Source organism: Cyanistes caeruleus, chromosome 10, assembly GCF_971803275.1.
Source record: "Cyanistes caeruleus chromosome 10, bCyaCae1.hap1.1, whole genome shotgun sequence".
NCBI lineage: Eukaryota > Metazoa > Chordata > Aves > Passeriformes > Paridae > Cyanistes > Cyanistes caeruleus.
This window is the reverse complement of record NC_141710.1, coordinates 25,079,885-25,101,248: the sequence shown is the minus strand read 5'-3', so window position 1 is coordinate 25,101,248 and position 21,364 is coordinate 25,079,885. Positions and strand designations below refer to the sequence as shown.

General features: G+C 39.0%; 1 protein-coding gene across 6 annotated transcripts; it reads left to right on the top strand.

Annotated features, from left to right (window-relative positions):
* The first annotated feature begins 599 nt into the window (after positions 1-599).
* HPS3 (HPS3 biogenesis of lysosomal organelles complex 2 subunit 1) lies at positions 600-19,595 on the top strand. 6 transcript variants are annotated; one of them, XM_023932697.2, is made up of 17 exons: positions 600-1,143; positions 1,951-2,445; positions 3,668-3,854; positions 4,807-4,892; positions 6,576-6,768; positions 7,047-7,128; positions 8,860-9,014; positions 10,530-10,638; positions 10,842-11,023; positions 11,392-11,569; positions 12,203-12,433; positions 14,148-14,333; positions 15,453-15,641; positions 16,208-16,315; positions 16,679-16,885; positions 18,204-18,294; positions 19,399-19,595. In XM_023932697.2, the coding sequence occupies exons 1-17, from the start codon at positions 921-923 to the stop codon at positions 19,524-19,526; spliced, it is 3,030 nt and encodes a 1,009-aa protein (XP_023788465.1). In that variant the 5' UTR covers positions 600-920; the 3' UTR covers positions 19,527-19,595. The 6 variants fall into 6 exon arrangements, 5 of the variants coding, with proteins under 5 accessions (XP_023788465.1, XP_086700294.1, XP_023788466.1 ...); XR_015274570.1 differs by having other exon boundaries at positions 625-1,143; positions 16,208-16,326; XM_086844168.1 differs by lacking the exon at positions 19,399-19,595 and having other exon boundaries at positions 625-1,143; positions 17,961-18,294.
* The last annotated feature ends 1,769 nt before the right edge of the window (positions 19,596-21,364 follow it).

Below are 21,364 nucleotides of genomic sequence, written 5' to 3'. Positions count from 1 at the left end.
ATGAAGGAAGGACAGTTTGAGACTGGCTGATCTGTTACCTGCTTTAAAAGAGCATAGTAATTTTTACCTTCCTACATTAGCGTAGTAAAAAAAATCAAATATCCTTTACTAGTATGCTCACATGAATAGAGCTTTAGAGACACATAGAAGCAGCTCTATCATAGGACACTTGGCTTTGTGTAAAAAGTGCTGACCCAACTGGTTAGAGCACGGTGCTAACAATAATAATACCAGGGTTGTGGTTTCAATTCCCATATAGGCCATTCAGCTATGAGTTGGACTCAAGTGATCCTTGTGGATCCCTTCTACTTGGGAATATTCTGTGAAATAACTAGGCTTTTTGGGGTGGGTTGTTGGGTTGGGTGTTAATTTTTTTTTTGTTGTTATTAAGAAAGAACTGCTGTATTTAAATACAAAAAAGTTTCTATTTTTGACGCTGGGAGACTGGAAGAGCCCAGGTTTCAGTAGCCTAATGCATTAGGCACGCTCCTGCCGGCGGTAGCGGCTCCAAGCCGTGCCCAAGTGAAAGCTGTTCCGCACACAAACCACCGACCAAACACCCGTCATCAAGGTCTTCCATTTACGAGCCACCGTTCCCAGTCCATCTCACACCTCAACAATCACTTCCAGTTGCTCTTCCCACTCAAGAGCTGCACTAGTGTACAGCGCTACTCTGCCGTGACGGAAGGTTCCGGGGGTGCTCACTCTGCAGTGGAAACACGCCAAGGCCACGCACACGGAACCTCCTACCTACGGACAGGTAGGAGAGTACCTGTCCCGCGGCAGCCGCACACTGCCGGCCGCAGCCGCCCCCGCACAGCGCCGCCCGGAGGCGGCTCTGCCCACCGCGGAAGTGGAGGGCGCCGCCCCGGGAGGCTGCGGGTGCTCCCTCCGCTGCTGCAGCGGAACTTTTCGGGACCATGGTGCAGCTGTACAATTTGCACCCGTTCGGGTCACAGCGAGTAGTGCCCTGCAAGCAAGAACCGTCGCACTTCTGCTGCGGCCAAGACGTGCTGTTCGTGGCCAGCACGGCGGCCAGCTGCAAGGTGGAGGTGTTCGCCGTGCACGAACAGGGCCGCTGCGAGGCCCTGGGCTCCTTCGCCACGCTGGGTCCGGTGCTGCGCATGGCGCACAGCTCGACAGGTCAGTCCCGGCCATGGCTGGGTCCGTGAGTGGTCGGCTGCAGAGGCCGGGGACCCGTCAGGCTCGAGTACGTGGAGCGGCCCTGGAGCTCCGTCGGGCGGGGATGGGGGGCTCCGGGAGGCGAACAAAGCTGCTCGGGTTCCGCCGCGGCAGCAGGGCCTGGCCCTTCCACCCGCCTCCCCCTCAGCCCCTTTCTCCGGCTGCTCCCGAGCCGGAGGTGGGGCGCGCCTCCTAGAGCGGGCTGGGCTGGGAAACGCGGGCCGGTCCCAGCGCCGGCACGCTTGGGGCCTGCAGGGAGGGTGGAAGCCGCATCTCCTCCCTTCGTCGTCTACCTACGGCTCGGTTGCGGTCTGTGCTCCCTCCCCTGCTTTTGGGGGTTGTTTCGGTGTTTTTGTTTTGCGTTTTTTGGTTGTTGTTGTTGGTGTTTTGTTTGTTTTTAGAGCACGGAGTGGGTGGTCTGTCTATTGCTTTCCATGGTCTGTGGAGAACAAAACATCTCCTCATTAATGGATATAAGAAGGCGGGGGGGTGGGGGGAACCTTGTATGCAATCACAATTTATAGAGAGGATTTACATAGGAGTTACTCTGGACCTACATATGTAAGTCCTTGCTTTTAGTGGTGTGAGAAGTGTGTGCCACCCAGCAAAGAAATTTGTGCTTTGTATTCAGTTAGAGAAAAAATGGTGAAAACTGTTTTTGGAATTTTTTTTAAGAGTTGAGCCTTGAAGATGTTCTTTGTAGCACACTACAGCAGGTAAAGAAACTGTCATCTGTTTTTTCATGATGTATAACTGCTTTCTTTTAAGGAGACTATCTGGTGACAATTGAAGAAAAAAGCAAAGCAACTTTCCTAAGAGCATATATGAACTGGAGATGCATGTCTGCAGGGAGTTCTCGCGTGTGTGTTCGGATGGTTGGTCACAAGATGGAAGAGTCATACTGTGAAACCTTAAAAGAACAGATGTCAGTTGTTGAAATGCCACTTTCAGATCCTCCACTGTGCATTTCGTGTTGTCCTGTGAATGGAGATCTTCTTGTGGGCTGCAAGAATAAACTAGTCATGTTCTGTTTGAAATACCGGGTCATAAATGAGAATTTGACTGTGTTAGATTTTGAACGCTCCTTAATTTTGCACATTAATAACCTCATTCCTGCTGAAGTTGCGTTTTGTGCCAGACATATAGCTGTAACAACAGAGCTGGATGTTCTAATGCTGAAACTGGAACTGGTCCAGCAGAGGGCAGACAGGACAGAGCAATGTGCTCAGTCAGTCAGTGCACCAGAAAAGGCTGTGGATGGAGGTAGGTGCTGAAATAATTTAATTTATTTTTTTTTTAAATCTCTAAGAATCTGCTTATTGATTCCTGTTGTTCTGAAAGTAGTCTTGGACAAGGTCTTTGCCCTTCAGAAAATATTTCCAGATTGTCCTATCACTGACTATCAGCTAAATAGTCTAAAGCATGAAAAGTTGTACCATCCTTCAGCTGGAGGTGACATTTCAAATTTCAAACAAATATGCCATCATGCTGCACACTTAGAGGATTGTGCAGCCTCTGCAGTCACACAGTTAGGTCCCTGTTTTAGGGTGCCATAATGGGCCAAGTTAAAGTGCTATTAGTTTAGTGTGCTGTGCTCAGAAAAATTATTCTATTGGTGTCACTGCCTAAAGAACTGGCTAACACAATTAAGAATGTTTCTGTTGTGATGCCTACGTACTTTTTTAACTTTCAGGCTCAGAACCTGCCATAATCAAGAAATTCTCCTTTTTCGGTCCTTTATCTTATTCCGGGGCTTACCTTAGAATTCTAGAAATCCCGGAAATAGATGTACTCAGGTTTCATTCCCATGTATTGCAAGACATCAATTTGTATATAATCAATTATCAATTCCCACTTCTCCAAAAGTTTATTTATCAGATCAACACCAACAAACCTTAGGAAGGTCCTTTCTTTGTAATTGAAGAAACTCAAAAGGATGGTTGTTTAGAAATGGAAACTGTACCTAGAAAAAATTTAAAGGTAAATAAGACTTTTCAGATAGGGACAATATAAATGTAATGCTCTTCACTGAGAAGATGGGTCTTTCCTCAGATAATGGCATCCTGCCCCTATTTTTTTTACTGCTAAAAACTACATAGAAAAGTTCCAGTTACTTTCTGAGTGTTAATAGGATTTGCTTTCCAGGACTTAAGTGAGTTAAAGATAATACAACTTCCTGTCATAGCTGCCTTTGCCTTCTCAAAACCTCTTCAGCCAAATGTCAACACTTTTTGATGACCAGCCACTTGTGGCCATTTGCCTTTGACTCACCTTCTAATGAACAGTTTACCTGTTTGGGTTTTTTTTTTACAGAAATCTTGACTCTTAAGTATTCAGACTGTTGAGGCTGTTTTCAAAATCTTGTGGTTGAAGCCAGTGCTAGCAGGGTAGATGTAACTGGAGTATTTAGTTTATATTGTCATACCATTTTCTTACTACCATGTGGAATGGTTTGAACAATTAAGGTAGCATTTTCATTGCTTAGGTGTGAAAGATGAAAGTACTTCAACAGATCCTTTACAGCTTGAATTGGATGAGTTCATCATATGTCAGAAGCCAGTGGAACTGCTTGGGGAAGAAAGTAAGCTATGTGAGATACCCATCACACTGGAATCCACAGAGTTACCTACAGAAGACACAAAGCACTTCCAAGTGCGGTATCTGCTTTTCAGGTATTACAGACATATTTTCCCTTTTATGGGTTAATTTACTACAAAAAACCAAACTGAGTTGTGTGTTTTGTCTTTCTGAAAGGAAACTCCTGATATTTTAACTCCTGGGGTTTTTATAACGTTTGGTGTTTCTTTTGACACCAAAGAAAGCCCGTTCTTTAGTATCTTGGAATATTTCACTTGGAAGGGATCTGCAGCAATCATCTAGTGCAACTGCCTGACTACTTTTGGGGTGAGCCACTATTAAAGCGCATTATTAAGGGCACAGTCCATATGCCTCTTAAACAGGGACAGGTCTAGGGCATCAACCACCTCTCTAGGAAGCCTTTTCAGTTTTTCACCAATCTTGCTAAGAAAATACTTCTTCACATCGAGTCTGAACCTTTCCTGGCACAGCTTCGAGCCTTTCCCAGGTGTCTTGTCCCAGGATCCCAGGCAGACAAGTTCAGCACCTGCCTCTCCACGTCCCTTCTTCAGGAAGCTTATTTAGTCTTCCTCTTTCATCAAAATTTCTATCAAAAGCTGAGGAAGAATGGATGTCAGGGTCCAACAGTGAATTCCAAAGCAAAACAGGGAAAAGGATGACACATAATTGTATAAAAATAGTATTAGAGGTGGCATGATGTTCCAATAGCTCAGTAGACTAAAAAGAAAGAGGAAAAAAAAGGTTAAATTGGGGTCAAAATCAATTGCGGGATTTCTTCAGTGATGTCAAACTTTGACGTGCATTTTGCAGACAAGCAGAGAGGATCTCAATATGTGGAGTTCTATCTAGGTGTGCCATGTGCTTCTTGGCATTGCTGTGCTAATGGCATTGGTAGTAGGAGTGTGCATTGTTGTTAAGTGTTAAAACATGAGCTGTGCCTCTTGTAGCAGTGCTGTTTACTTGTCCAACATATATCATCGTCATTTCTCACTGCAGTCCCGTGTTATTTCGGACTTTTTTTCCTAGACGTTTTGCACCCGACCAGTCGCCTTTTGGGTTTTGTGAAGAGACAAAGTTGCACTCTGTTCAACTGCTTCCTGTATACCAGACAGGTATATGGATATGCATGAATGCATAATGGACTGTGTCACAGGAGACTTATGAAAGGAGAGAGCTTCTTTGTGTATCCTGTTTCATACACCGTGTGATTTCCGTATGATTTGTTTTTAAATTCAGATACTTTGTCCCTTTTCAGCAATTTAAACTGAGCTGCTGTTAACAAAAAAGTCATAATTTCTCCAAGTTCTACATAAACCTTGCACTAAAATACCAATTCAACACACCAAAAGTGTGACTAAATCAGTTTTTATCAGTTCTTTGTTGATAAATTTTGAGTTGCAAAACAGTCACTCTTTACAGAGTTAATAAAATTCTCCTTAGTTTTGCAGAATACTAGACTGCCACTTAGCCAGCTGAGGAAATCAGAGTAGTAAACCTTAATAATTACTAAGGTATTGGTTACCTTTCTGAAGGGCCTTAATTAAAACTGGAAGGAATTAATGCAGATTTTAGGGGTTCGCTAACTCAAGCTCCAAAAGACCCATGGAAGAATTTAATGCTGTATGTTAGCAGTCAGATTTTGTAGTATCATAGAATGTCCTGAGTTGGAAGGGACTCACAAGGATCATTGAATCCAACACCTGGCCCTGCGCAGGAGAACCCCAAGAGTCCCACCGAGTGCCTGAGAACATTTTCCAAATGCTCCTTGAGCTCTGGCAGGTTTGGGCCATGACCCCTGCCTTGGGGAGCCTGTGCCAGTGCCTGACCACCCTCTGGGGAAAAACCTTTTCCTAATACCCAATCTAAACCTCCCTGTCATAGCTTCATGCCATTCCCTCAGGAACTGGACATAGAATGCTCTTAGGCCTCTCCTCAGTCTCCTCCAGGCTGAACAAACCAAATGCCCTCCTCCTTTAGCCTCCCCCCCAGACTCTTCACCATCTTTGCAGCACTCCCTTAGTCTCTTCTCTAACAGGTTTATATCGTTCTTGTATTGTAGTGCCCCAAACTGCCCCCAGGACTCTATCGAGATAATGCTGCCCCAAGTGCAGAGCAGAGTGGGACAATCCCATCCCTGACCCCCAGCAATGCTGGGCCTGATGCATCCCAGGACATGGTTGGCCCTTGACTTATATTGACTGCTCACTCAGTTTGAGATGGTTTACTGTCTGCTAAGTAGCAATGCCTCATTTGACTGCAGCTGACTGAAAAGAATGAACCACTTGCTGTCTTACACTCTTGTGTGATTTACAGGCTTTGACAAGAGGGTTTGTAGAATTCAAACGCAGCTGTTACCTGCTAAAGTGGCATCCTAATAAATTCTGCCATTTCCAGCCTTTCCTCCCCATAAATAATGACCTTTTTTTTTTTTGTGAGCTGCAGCTCCGGATAAGTATTCATTCCAATTTAAAAGTAATTGTCTAAAATCAGGCTTTCAGTTCATGGATGCATAACTGTAGTGACTTTAGGACTCTCTAATGCTGTTAGAACTACTGAATTTCTTCACTAGGTGCTAAATCTAAATTTTTGTGAAAATGCCTCCAAATGAGATAACATGTCATAGAAGCTTTTGACATATGCACTGAGCTTCATATAGAACTTCTTTTTACAAGCTTCTAAGAAAACTAGTCTGCAACTTGGGCATGTTTGATTCTATTACACATCATGCTTGGAATGGAATTGCCAGGGTTTTATTTATGAAGTATATAAAATGCCTTTCTCATTGTTACATCTAGGAATTTCTACAACAGCCTATGAGGAAACTGAGAACAAGAGAAAACTTCTGAGTCTCTTCTGCTTTTTCTCTTTACCTTATGTTGGATATCTCTACTCCATTGGAAAGTTAGTAGAGCTAATTTCTACTTACCAATATTCAGAGAAGTCAGAGCAGGCAGTCCTCACTCCACAGTTCCTGCATGTCATTACAAGGTACTGTGTTTATGGTTTTACTGCTAGTATGACTGTTTCTCTATGCTGCTGCCCATTTTTTTTTTTTTTTTTTTTTTTTTTTTCCTCTGATACATCCTTCATAGCCTCCTGGAAATCTCAAGGCAGGCTCATGTGGTAGTTTGTCATACCCTACTGCTTGGGCTTTTAAGCCCATTTCTTCAAAGGAAAAACAGCTGATTCACTGTAGTCTTGGCTACTTGATTTTTTCAAATCTTAATTTCTTTCCTTCATTGTTGTGTTTTCTTCTTTTGCTCTAGTCAGAGCCTGCAGTGCTTCACAGTGCGATGCAGTGCAGCAGCAGCTCGTGGTGAGGATCCCTATATCGACACGACTGTGAAGGTACACCTCTCATTATCTCACTAATGGAATGGGGGTATGGCACTTAGTTGACTTATATTTTGAAATCCTGTTAGTTTCTGGTGGCTGAACCAATATAATAATATCCAAAATGAATGACGTATTGTATTTTGGTGGCCTGCAGATATCTCAATGAAACAACCTGTTATTGCCATATAAAATTGTAGACCATTAGTAGAATGTTTTCAAAAACATGAAAAGCTATAAAAACACTTATTTTTAAACTAAATTCCATGCTCTTCTGCATAGTCTGTTTCTCTCTCTTAGGTGTCCTTGATAAACCAGTTTTTCTAAGAGGCATGTAGGCAAAGAAGTCTGCTACCAGATACTTAGGGCATGTTTTTTGAAGGAGGGCTTTTGCCACTTGGAGGTCTAAACTTTTCACCTTCCTTAAATTGCTTATCAGTAAAAATCTATTGAATTTAAAGGTTGTGATACACATTAATAAATGTAGTAGGAAGGATAGACAGAGGTTTATTTTAAGATAGCATTTAAGGATTTCTTCTGAGCATGTAGACAGCAGACATAAAGAAACCATAGGCCAGCAGAAGTTTTATAAAATTTTCAAGAGCCAAACATGTATTCTTTGCTCTGGATAGCAAATACCAGCACATGACACAGTCTCTCCTGTCCAGTCTCCAGTCTCAGCTTTCTGTGTTTTCATTGCGGGTTACATTGAAATCCGTTGCAGTTCCTCCAGTCAGTCAACTGACACCCTTTCTGTATCTGTAGGAGTTTTGGAGAGGTGTAAAGGCTGCAGTCCTACACATTTCCGTGCTGCAGCTTGCCATCCACAGCGTGCCCACCCACTCTGGCATGGACCCCTCCATGGGCTACAGTCCCTCAGGGGCATCCCTGCGCTGGTGGGAGTCCTTCATGGGCCAGTTCCCTCATGGATGTCCCTACCCCAACGTGGAGTTGGAAGTGTTATGGTTATTTTTATTATTTGCTATTACCATTTTTCCTGCTGTTTTTTAAAGCCAGTTTTAGACCTGCCTCTTTCTGGGTCTCATTAGCCCAGGACAGTCTAGATCCTCCAGATCACTACTGTAGGCCTCCACCTCCTTCAAGAAATGTTGAGGTGTCTTCGAAAAGCAGGTTACACCTATAATGTTTTGTTGTCTTGTTTCACTGTATGTTAATTTGTAAGTGTAGTATTTTGTCTTTTTAAAGCTGTAAATTTAGAACATTTCTATGCAAATGAGGTTGCATTTTTCAGTTTTTTGGTCCACTATAGGTAACAGCATATGTTTTACATGAAAAGTGCATATAGAACAAATCAGGGAAATAATACTGGCTGTGTAAGGTAACAGTAGGCAAGCAAATATAATACTTCTATCGGTAATAGCTTTTTATAAGCAATTGAATTATAAGCAGGCAGTCCTTTAAAACTTCGCCAAATTCAAACTGTTCAGGATAAAGTTTTCCATGTTAGGCATCTACCTCAGACTCAATTATTTTGAGAAACAGCTGAAACTGTGCAGATACTTTGAAGAATGAAATTTTTTTTTTCACTCACTATTAAATGATTCTTGTTAGGCATTTATGAGTATTTTTTATTCTTGCTTAACTGAAGCACTCAAAGTTAGGAAAGTCAGTGAATGTTTTTAATGTCAGATCATTGTACAAAGCTTACTTGTTTTTTTTCTGATTTATTTAAAAACTCAATGTACATACCAAGTGAAATTACAAAACAGTCACTTTCCTTTGTAGGCTTGTCCACCTGTCACACTCGATGTCTGTACATTAAGAATGCAGCTTTTTATAGGACCAAGAGCTATCTGTCATTTCAAAAACCATATAATTCTTTTGACTAAGGCAGACACAGAAGATATTACTGAAAGAAGAAAGCCTACAAGAAGGATGCTGTAAGGATTTGTGTCTTTTAGGGAGATGGTACTTATAGCTCTGTGTACAGTGCTGAACTTGTGGATATTGCAATTTAGGAGTGGTTCTTCTGTTGAAAAACTCATTAGAAATATTTGCCTTCTCAGTGACTGAGGAGAGCAATCAAGCTTTTTTTCCCAATTGTGTTGTATTTATTGACATAGAAGAAATGAGCATAAAGCCACAAATGCTGGAAATCAGCAACATGTTAAAATAACATTACTAAGAATTTCTCATGAGAATTGAAAAAATATTTATCTGGACTAAAAACGTAGAGTACCAAAAATATGTAATGCCAAAGCTACAGGTTACAAATATGTTGCAGTACAAAATTAAATGTCTTATCTTAAGTGTCTACCTGGCTAAGGGTTCTTTCTGAGAAAGTTGCAAACATCACTGTAGTTATCCATGACAGAAGTTGGATCAGATTTAGCCCCAAGTTACTGTTGTAGCATGTGTATAGCCAGAGGCATATGTGACTTTTATGGGTTTCCATGGCAACTGCTATTCCCTTTCCATTTTTGAAGGCTTTTCATAAACAGCTAAGCAGCTATTCTAAACAACTATTCAGAAACCACATTTAAAGTCAGTTTAAGTTAATTAACAAGGGTGGGACAGCTTTAGTTGATTGAAGAGTTATTTGAACCAGTATTTCTTAAAGTCTAGAGCAGACATTATTCAGAAGAAGAAAAGGAGAAACCTGTCAGGAGAAATAAGTATTCAAAATACTGTAGTTTTCTTGTATAAAGCACATTTTCTGCCAATTGTGTTATTTCACATACTCTAATTGGCATTTGCAGAAGATATACTTTTTGCCTTCTGTAAAGAAAGTAGGTTGGACAATACTAAGCTATGTAGCACCATCATTTTAAAATAAAGATGTAAACACCTTTACATCTGTACAGTTAAAATAAAATTAAAAACCAGAACAAAAAGAGTCCGTTTTCCTACAGTGTTTTTAACCTTAAGGCCTTACAGATGGAGCCAACATTTTAGAATAAAAGCATTCTGATACCTCTTTATGCTATGTCTTGTCAAACGCTTGGACAGAGCTGCAGGGACAAACATCCGCTAAGTCCTTATAGGAGATTAAACAGCTAATTTAAATTACTTAACTGTTCAAGGTCTGGTTGGATAAGGCCCTGGGCTATCTGACTGGTTCAGTGGGTGGCATCCCATGCCTATGACATGGGGGATAGAACTAGATGATCTTTAAGGTCCAAGCCAAGCCATTTGATGATTCTATGATTCCTGATACTCCCTGGTGTTAAGCACAGGAGAAGATGTAGTGGACACTTCTGATGATGACTCTGTTCTATGAACATGCCTATCCCCGTTCTGTTATTAGCCAGTATGACATAAATTCACAGCTTAACTCTCCAGCACTTACTACTCTGCAAATATACCTATTTATGCATTTGAATTACAAAGTGAGTGGGGGTTATTTGGTTGCATAATGTTTGTTTCAACGCTGACAACTCAACTCTTTTCTTTAGTTCCAGAAAGACTGAAAGCATCAAATCCAGAACAAATTCTGAGTCAGAGCCTGGTTGGAATTTATATATTATAAACACTGTTTCAACAATTCAGCTTTACAGAGAAATGGTATTGCCCAACTCCTGCTTTTGTTGTTTGCTAACTAAAAATAAGTATTGTTAATTAATCTCTGAATTTGCTGAATGTAGTGTAATGTATTTCTTCTGAGTAGCCCATAATCCTGTTTCAAATGGCTGCTGTCCTCATTAGAATTGTTCCTGTATATTCTTAATTTTTGTCAGGAGCCTAAGTATATCCTGTGTCTGTTCTAGGTAGATTATAGTAGAACTTACGAAAATGTTAAAACTGAGAGCTGCATCCATCTTCTAAGTGAGGCTCACTTACTGGTCAGAGCAGCTATGATGGACCCTCATTTCTTTAAATCAGATGAGAAGGAAGATCTTCTAAAAGCATTCAGAGAAAGTTGTGCCTTCTTAGGAGACTGCTACAGCAGGTATGTTTTAGATGTCAAAGTGGCATAGGTGAGCTGTGTTTCCAGTAGTGTAACCTTAAAATGAAAATCCATAATTCTTTGCTATTTTGCATTAGTACTGTGTATTTAATACAAACTTTTGTGTTTTACAAAACCAGCCTAACCTAGTCCTCTCTTCAGTAGCTGGTTGTCTTTATTGCCATTGAACAGAATTTAAGTACTCAGAATTATATTGAACTCAATGGAACTATGTTGAACATGAACAATATATGCAGATAACTGATGTGCCTGCGACTTAGTTTGATGTAGTTTTAATTCTTACAGTGATGGCAAAAGCATTGCCCTTAGTTGTTTTGCTATTTTTTTTCGTTCCTCTCTATTTCCTTCAGGTTTGACACAAAGGATTACCACCTTGCTTTGCCATACTACAGAATGTCAGGTTTATCCATGACTGAAGTTTTAAAGAGACTAGTTTCAGAAGGTGATGAAATGCAGACATATGCGAAAGGATTTATATTTTACTTAACTCATTCTCTTAATGAAGACTCAAATGAAGAATTAAGTAAGGTAGAAAAAAGTTGATTTATTTGTAATCTGCTAATTTAGTTCTGATTTTAAGAATTGTGTGTCAAATATTAATCACTTTCCCTTTGAAAATGCTGAACTGCTTTTTTTTAGTTTTACAGTTATTCTTTTTCACGTTATTTTTATTTTCCCATTTTTGTTGAATAGCAAACAGCACCTGTGATGCTTTGGACTGTGTTCAAGCAACATCTTACAGGTTTGGCTATCATGATGCATGTTGCTATCATCTGGTTCCCACTTGCACAGAGACACTTCTGTTTTAAGAAAGCCTTGCCTCAAATTTCTGTCATCTCTCATTTCTGTAGCAAAACAAACTGTTTCTTTGATCACAGGTAAATTGTAAAGATTGCTAAAAACAATTCATTTTGGTGGTAGATGTTCTTCTTAGCATGCCAAAATATGGGTTGAATCACTACCAGTTAGCAATCCTTTACTATTAGCAGTAGAGTGGCAGGAAAGGCGCTGTGATTTGATCGCTAAACTGAACTTGTCCATTTTAAAAAAATACAAACCAGTCACAAAAAACAAAACAACAGAACTGCACTATTTTAATATGCCATAGAAGAATGAGTATCTGAAGAGGTCTGAGCTGTCAAATGACTTTTATTTCAATAGGAATCAGGAAATAAAGTTCTCCAGATATTCTATCTTGCGGACCCGGTGCAGCTGCCTCACATCCTTTGCAGTCCCAGCATGAGAAACATATGTCCTTTGAGAGCTGTGAAGTATCTTCAGAAAGTAGAAAAGATGATGCCATCAGCAGTCCTGACACTTACTAAGGCTTTCTTGGCTCTGAAAATGGGAGACCTAACAATGTATGAACAGGAAATGGACTCCTGTAAGGAGGTAAAGTATGCCAAGAACATGAGCCAATCATGCTTTACAAAGTCCAAGTCAATAGTTTGACTTGTAGTTGCATTTTACAGTAAAGGAAACTTCCGGTCATTCCACTTCCTCCTGATATGCTTTGTAGGCTCCACTCAGTGTCTGCAGTAACAGTAGAATGGGGGGCTGACATACATTGGGACTGTAGAGGTTACCCTGCAGGTAGGTAATTCTTGTCTTGGCAAAGACTTACAAAACAAGCTTATTTTTATAAAAAGTTTTTTAATAAATTTTGGTGCTCTTAATTCTCGATCAATTAGATGTTGTTTTACTGGGTTGGAACCAACTCTGCCAGTGCTCTTCAGCTCTTCAGCTGCATGGGAGGATTGTATAGTAGCATTTCTACACCTCTTCACCTGAAATTAATATTACCATCAAAACACCATCTGTATTCAAACAGCCCTTATAAAATTGATCTTGAAAGAATATTTGTCCATTGTGCTCACAAACTGAAGTTTCTGTATACTGTTATATATCTTATATGGAATCAAAGCACATAACTCTTATTGAGACCAGATCAGAACCTATTTCAGAGCTGTCAAAGTAAGAATTCCTCATCACTGGGGGCAAAAATGTTAGTGGAGCTGTCTCTTTAATAGATGTGCACATGTGTGTGACCAGTCTGTAATTACTTCTTGTTGAGTTTGTTCAAGACTGTGGAATATTCAAAGGTGATAGAGTTGGAAACAGAGACTTCTTCTTATAGTGGGATACTGGGAATCTAAACACTTTTGAAATAAATGGGTAGCTGTTTCAAAGTTAGATATCATGCTTTGGTGGAAGAAGTCCTTCAGAGTTTTTAAAGTTAGTTGGTTTTGAGTTGCAAGGTAGGAACTGTGGGGAGCTGTTTCAAAAATTATATTCAGCATCGTCGGCTTTTGCAGCACTATCAAATGAAATTGCCATGTTGTGAACAAACATACAGTGCATTAATGTTATTTTGAGAATAAGGTGACTTTGGTTTCAGAGTTTTTGGTTGGGTTTTCTTTCTTTCTAATCTGATCTATAAAATATGTTCCACTGCACTTCACCTTTAAAAAATCTTTTTATTTCAAAGTAGGAAAAAAGAAGCACTTTCAGATAGCTAATCTGAACTTTTCTTCTAGGTCTGTCATATATTTCTTGTGTAATTAATTTAATTTACTTAGCCATTATTTTTCCACTGTCTTTAAAATGGGAATAGTATTTTGTTACACTCACCTTCAAAAGCACTCATATGACTTAAGATAGCTTCTTGGTGCACAAAGTGCAGCACATTTTGATCATTGTTTCAGGGGTATTTTCAAAATAAAAATCACACTTTAGCAAAGTAGTCTACTGAAATGTAGCAAAGTAGCCTCTTGAAAAGTCAGCCAGTGATTTTTCAAACCACCCTGTATATTAAAATGTCTTGGATTTCTTTGTGAAATCCATTTTATGTGCTCACTAACTCTATCTTTCAACAGCATATTACTTTCAGTGTTTAGGCACAGGGCCTGTTTTTCAGGACTTGTTGCTCCAAAATGTGGTTTGGATCTCTGTTTCTGGAGAGCTACTCTGAATTGCAGAAAGGATTTACTTTCTTCCCTGACTGCTTCCATCTAAATTTCACTACCTGAGGAAATACTGAGTTTACTGAGTAGAATCATCCATATATTGAATTCTTTACCTTATTTATATCTAATTATGTTTGTAGACAACACTGGCTTGTGGCTTCATTGGGCAACCACGACTCCTGCATCAGCGTAAGGAAGGAATTGTTATGCCAACTGAGTTTGCTGTTCACCTGAAGGAGATGCAGCCTGGTTTATTGGTGGCTGCCACTGTGGCTTTACATGAGAACCGGAAAATTGAACTAGAAGAAGCAGATACCTTTTTCAAGGTTGGCTGGTGATCATGTTTTTGCTTCTGTTTTTTTCATAGTGACATTATTGTGGGAAAGAAAAACAGCCTCAGTTGCTCCTTCACTTACATTTCAGCATTTCTGCAGAGAGAGGGAGATGAGGGTTGGAGATATTCTAGTCATGATAGGTGACCTTCTGGAACAAAACAGTGGTTAAGTGGGGGGGAAAAAAAAAATCCATTAAGTTCTTTGCTTTTACCCTATCATTTGAATGGAAAATACCCTGATCTCAGAGCCCTTTCAGTGGCTTCCTAGTGATAGAGCTTCCTAAGGCCACTGAAGTGTAACAGAACTTAGATAAATTAATTCCATAAGCTCCTTTTAAATAAATCTTTAGAGCATCTAAAGAATCGGGCTTAAATTGAAGGTATATCATGTTCTGATGAACTGTATAAACTGGTGAAAGAAAAGTGTCTGCAGTTTTAAGAAGAAATACTAATAGTTTTTTTAGTGTCCCTGAAGCTTGCTTTCTTTAAGCTGGGAATAGACAAACCTTTTTTCTTTTATCTACAATGAATAGCAACACTTGGGTTAAAACGTGTTCGTCAGTGTACATGTGCTGCAGTCTTTACTGTATCTGTTTACTGTGAAGACTTGTATCAAAAAGAGCAAGTCATGAAGTTCCAATTAGAACAAGTGTTGTTTAAAACCATTTGGAAACCAAGTAAAAATCCTTTTTGCTGGCACAGCAGATCTTAAAACATCTTCCTTGTGAGTCCTACCATGATACTAGCTGAGCTACACAGTAGATCTTATCATGGACTATAGAGGCTTCTTCTGAAAACACCTACTTGTCTGTTGACATATGTAAAAATCCTCCTCATTAGCAGTCTGTAAATACTTGCTGCCAGTTGTACTGACATTTCTGGCAGTGGAGTAAATCTTGAAAAATCAAGTCTGTTGGTCTGAATTGATTACCTTAAAATCACTTAATGAACTTTTTACTTTGCATATCAGTGTATTACATAGAATCACAAGACAAAAAAGGATTCAGAATTGCGCTTCTAGTAAAAGTGAAAAACTGTTCCTCTTTTCTAACTTTTGCTACTAAAAATCACCATAGTCTAACTTGCTGTCTTCTGTCATTTTTGTTCTTAGATGCTGTGTAATAGTAGTGAAAACACTATTCCCCAGCTCCTGGTGGATTTCTGGGAAGCTCTTCTTGTAGTGTCGTCTCAGGAAGAAATACTTCAGGAACTCCTATTGAGGGTTACTTCTCAGTATGTTTGGAGAATATCAAGGAAGCAGCTTCCCGAAACTAAGCCATTGAAAACAACAGAGGATCTAGTAAGTTGTGAACCACACAGAGGAAGTTTTGGGACTGCAGTGTTCTTCCAAGATCTATCCTAGTACCATCCTTAATACTTTAATTCTAGACAGTTTATCTCTTAAAAGAAGCAAGTCTGAAATCAAATAAGGTGGTGTGCAGTTACAAATCAGTATTTCTGTCTTTGGCCAGTCCTGCTCCTTGGGGACATTTGCAAATATACTTCTAGCAGGAATTTCAGCTGTGGATAGAAATTAGGGTTAAAATGAAAAAAAAGGGAATTTTTCAGGTGGATTATTTACAATTTTACAAAGCTAACTAGATGAGAAAATTGTGTGAATAATGAATTCTAAAGAATTACAAACAGGAAAGCTGAAATACAGAACTAAATAGAAGTTTCCAGTTTATTTGGGTTGTTATTATTATTGTTTGTTATTAAATTATACAATCCAGACAAGAAAGGGTACGTGCTCTTCTAAATTATGGTATTTGAGATTAAAATTTTCTTTACTCACTGTAAGTTTCCTATGGAACTGTCACTAATAGAAAGGTTTCTTTTATTGCAACTTGGTTCTGTCTTGTATAGATAAACTCCTGTCATCATTTTGGGTTGATTGTCCCATGGGTAACTTCTATAATGTCAGTGGGTTGTTCATCTGACAAAGATTACCATGGAGACATCTCAAGACTACAGGTATGAAACAGGTATTACGTCTTACTGCTTTATATCTTAAATTAATTCTACAGATGTTCATGTTTGTATGAACAACTTTCTCCAGTGAGTCTCCTTCTTCTTCCCCCCTAAGTTATCCAAGTCAAGATAAAAGGGCAACTGAAATGATGGGAGGAAAAAAATACTTAAGAGTTCCGCTGATAGCAATATTTTCATTTGCATCTACTCTAAACTTGCTTTCTCAGTTTTCAGCAATATTTATTAAGGGAAGTATTAATTCAGGATTATTCCAACAAGTAAGGACTTCTGTTCTAAGGTTATGGTTAGCATTTTTTTGCAACATTTGTCTTAAATCCAAACAATACTTTCTCTTCTTGTCTTCAGTCTCTTTTATGTAGTCAGTCAATCAATATAGCATCAGCTCTGCCTATTTTGGAGCCCCTGACAGAAGCTGACAATGTTGGCCTCACCATCCGTGTCCTCAGCAGTACCCGTCTGGGCAAGTATGAGGAAGCCATCGACCAGCTTCTCAGAAGGTGTCCTGATGCAGCTGTGTTCTACGCTCAGCATGAGCTGAAAGGTGACAGTCAGGTGGGCTACTATCAATACAGTTATTCACTATTGTTTTGGGTTTTTTTTCCCTAACTGAAATTCTGTATGTACAGAGGGACTCTGGATGGATCACATTGCCTAGCTTTCAGACAAAGTAAATTCCTTAGCTTGCCTTCAACCTCTTCCTTGGCATTTTAATTCCTTTACTCAGTCCCCAGTAATGTAATGGAATGGAATATTTTTTCCTCCAGTTTCTTTTGTCACTTACTCTATTCATTATAGTAAACTTAAAGCATTGTGTTTTTTACATGGAAAAATGCCTCAGAAAAAGAGAGCGATATGACCTTTTTCTACTGTAAATGAAAAGCTACCTAGCTTCTCACTAACTGACTATGTTCTAAATTGTTTGTCAGTGTTTATAATATAAAATCTTACTACTAAGCTAACTGATAAGGAAACATGGTCCTCCGAATAAAATTGCATTTAAATATGTTCTATCTGTGTTCTAGTGACATCTTCTGACCTTCTAGCAACCAGAATGCTACCAATACACTAGTGGAAAGATTATGTTCTTATGTCCCATTTTCCCATTAGGTCTCTATATATTTTTAGTGTTTGAACAGATTTTATTCTAGTGTTCCAGGAATGCAGGAGTTTATTTCCATTTCCCAGTACAGTGACTGGGACAATTAATTGTATGCAGCTCTGCTGACCGGAGTCAGCAAAGGTGATCTCTAGCAGAAGGATGTACTAGAACTCTATTCAGAACCAGATTTGAGCTCTTTATTCTGATCTTAAAAAAGGTTCTGTGTTTTTTTCCACATTAGAGTAGAATGCGAGGCTGCAGTACTGAATCTGAACACAAGTGAAAGAAAATAGTTGCCAAGTTTTAAAGGAGGAAAGAAATCCCTTTCCTTCTGTCCATTCTTATCTACAAAATTGTGCACAAAGCCTAATTTACTTCTAAATTGTTGGAATGAGACAAGTCAGGTCAGGAGACAAAGCAATGCCACCACTTTCCATGGAGCTGTTCTGAAGGGAAAAACATCATCTCAGACTGCATTGGTATTGCTAATTATGTGATTTTTTTTGTCTTCTAAACTTTTTTCTATAGAGCTGTGGAGGACACTGTGTAAAGATTTTTTAGCAGAGAAAAGTCGCCCTGAAGATTGAAAAACACAGCATAAGTAAAATCACTGCATTTCAAACCATTATATAAACTAATTATTGGGTTCATAATAACTGACCTGTATTTGTACACATCTGAGCTCAGTTCAGGGTATTTTTAGCAGGTCTTTCATACTCTAATTGCAGTCCTTGTTGATTTACACTTTTGCTATGGGGTTTTGTGGGTTAGGCTCTGTGGTGGAAGAAGCTGCTTCCTGAACTTTGCAAGAGAACTAGACTTACTGGAAATGACTGCCCTGTTCTTATTTCATCACTCAAAGGTAAATCAACTGGTTGTAACTCAACTCCAGAAGGCTTTGTACATCAGCTAATTTTCTTAATAACTGTTCAGACTAATGACTACTGGTACAATAATTTGGAAAAAAAGGGGGTCTTTTTCTTTAGTTAAAGCTAATGCTGTTTAGCATACTTTCTAGTCATTAGCACAGAATTCTGCAATGAAAGTAGTGTAACCTCATAAAAATCATGGCATTCATTTTGTATCGAAAACAGGTAAGTTGTTGTAATCATACTCTTTCTGTATAGGTCAAGAATGGACACCATTAAGAAACCTGCTAAACAGAACTAATTGTGATTAGTTTTTTTTCTAAGCTAAATGACTTTATAGTTCTTATGTAATAGGTTGCTGTCGATAACAGAGGAGGCTTAAGTGTGTATTGATGATTAGGTCATTGAGTGTAAAAAAGAGTGTGTTAATACTAGAAGTAGAGAAATCCACCCTAGTAGTTCTGTAGTCCTACTATTACATATTTGTAAGAAGTTAATCATATTGTGTGTAGCTGAGGGGCCAGTGTGATTGTTTTTACAAATGAGGAATAGTAAATAAAGCACATATATTGTTAAAAGTGTGCCATTGGAATGCCTGAGAAGAACAACATTGTGGGATTGGATTGCATTGTGCAGCACAGATTGCCGTGCTTTATCATAAAGTTCTAGTTTCTGGTGCTAGCAGTTTTTCTTTGGGTTTATTTTCATGCAGTAACTGCTGTAATTGCTTAAGAATGTAACATTACAGAACTTGGTCTAAGAAGCTTCTTGCAAAGCATCCAGTTTAACAAATAGTGTTGAGTTAGGGTACTAATAATTGCTTTGCATTTCATACAAAACGTGAAATATTAGAGCAGACGTGTAGACCTAATGAGTCAAGACAGAAGTTTTTACTGAAGTCATAATTTCAGTTTACTTTTTAGATTTCACATAGTTGTATATGCGCTCAAATGACTATGTCTCAAATTTAATTCCGGTTGCAATATTTAAATAATTTGATGACTTTATTTAATAATTACATTGTTAATGCTGTGGGGCTTTTTCTGTGTCTTAAACTCAAAATACCTAAACAATATTTCTTCCCCTGCTCTGAGCAGAAACTTTATCAATTGTTGCAATGGAACTGGAGCTAAGGGATTTCCTAAGTGTTCTACCAGAGGATGGGACTGCAGGATTTTTTCTGCCACATCTTCTTCACTGCAGCCAGGGGAAGTTGCTGACCTAAAATGATGACCTGTGGATCTGCTATCCATTCAACTCCAAAAAATGTGCTGTAATAAAAAAGTAAATGCAACAAGCAGTAGAGCTCCTTATTAGGTACTGTGGGACTCCCTTCACATACATCCTATGTCAAGTACTGAAGGACAGCTTTTTCCTGAGGCAAAGCATCTATTTTGAAGCTAATTCTGGTGCCAAAGCAGGTGGGGAATACAGATTCTGCAGTCCAACTGAACATACAGTGTTCACTGAAAGTAAAGTTGAAGGTCAGTCTTAAATCTTTGTTAGTTGGATCGTGGACCTAGGGAGGAATTCAGGCTCAGGCATGTCTATCTACGAGTAAAAGTGAGTACCTACTCTTCCAAGTGGAATTGAGCCCAACTGACTGATACTGCAATACAGACATTTCCTTGAAATCTAGCTGGCAAAATTGGGCTGCTGCTCTGTCATCTTGGTTACATACCCAGGCAAGTGTTACACTGAGAATGTTTTAATTTAGCAGTTCGCAAGAAAAGGCGATTAATCAAAAAGAAACAAGTGGAAGATATGGACTGTGGTTGGCTTGCTGGTCTTTGTTCTCTTTCTTCCATTATGCTTAGTCAGTAGACAGTATTTGAAGTATCACTAGGCCATAAATACAGCCAAAAACTCTTATTTCTTCTAGGGTTTTTGATAAGCATCTCAGGTGCTTGTGTATGTGCGTACTGATGTTTGTTTGTCTTGGGAGCAGAAAGCGTCTTTTTGCTCCTTCAGAGCTGGAATTCAGTCATAATAAGCTGTCACACATATTTATAACTTTCTTATGAATGTAGTTTGGGGTTTTTTTGACAATTACCAAAAATACAATGACTCCCATGATCCCATTACCATCTAAACCATCTAAAGGCCTAATTAGCTGACAGTGACTCCATAAAAATGTTTTCACTGGAGTTGCAATGTTATTTAAACCTGTAGAAGTCAGTCAGAAGAGATCGTCTATATTTCAGCAAAAATACATTAACAATAAAAAGATAAAAGTAGTTTAACTTACATAAGTAGTTTAACTTACTTACATAGCATTCCTGCTATATGTAAAATGAATGATCTGATTTACTGGTAGGTATTATGCTGGTTTCAGTATAATCTTTTAAAAAGACCAAAGTGATTTAGGCTTGTTACAGAGAAGCAATTTCACTCTTACTGTTATAAAGCCCAGATATCTTGCTTTCCCTGTCTGCCCCATACATCTTTCTCATTTAGCACAGATCTAATATGAGGAGTTGGGTTGTTGAAACACAACCGTATCACTCTTACTGTTCTCATTTTTGACTAGCATCAGCCATCCTCTATTACTGCTGCTTACATCCTTCAGGAAACACTTCCTTTTTCCTTTGCCAAGGGCTGCAACAACAAAATGGTTCCACTGCAGGAGTTACTTAAGAGTCATCAGAGCAAAGCTCTTCAGTACCATAGTCACCAAATTTTGGCATTCATGGTCTGCTTTTCATGAGGCTTATTTCAGCCTAATTTTGCCTTGGAATTATTTTCATAACAGAAAACCAAATATTTTAAATGCACATTCTTGAAAGATACTACTGAATAAAATTGTAAAGTAATTCAACAGAAATAATAGAACTATTTTGTTAACTGCTCAATTACACAATACTGTGTATCTTTTCAGAGTGAACCGATGGATAAAGTAATAACCAAATTCCTGTTTTCTAAGCAGTTACTACAGACATACCTATCTAGTAAAATGTGACAGTATGGTGACCAATACCCCAAATTTTGCCATTATTCAGGGTTATTTGCAAACTTTAAAAAAAGTACATTTCATTGGTTCTTCCATGTTCTTCAGCTCCTAAA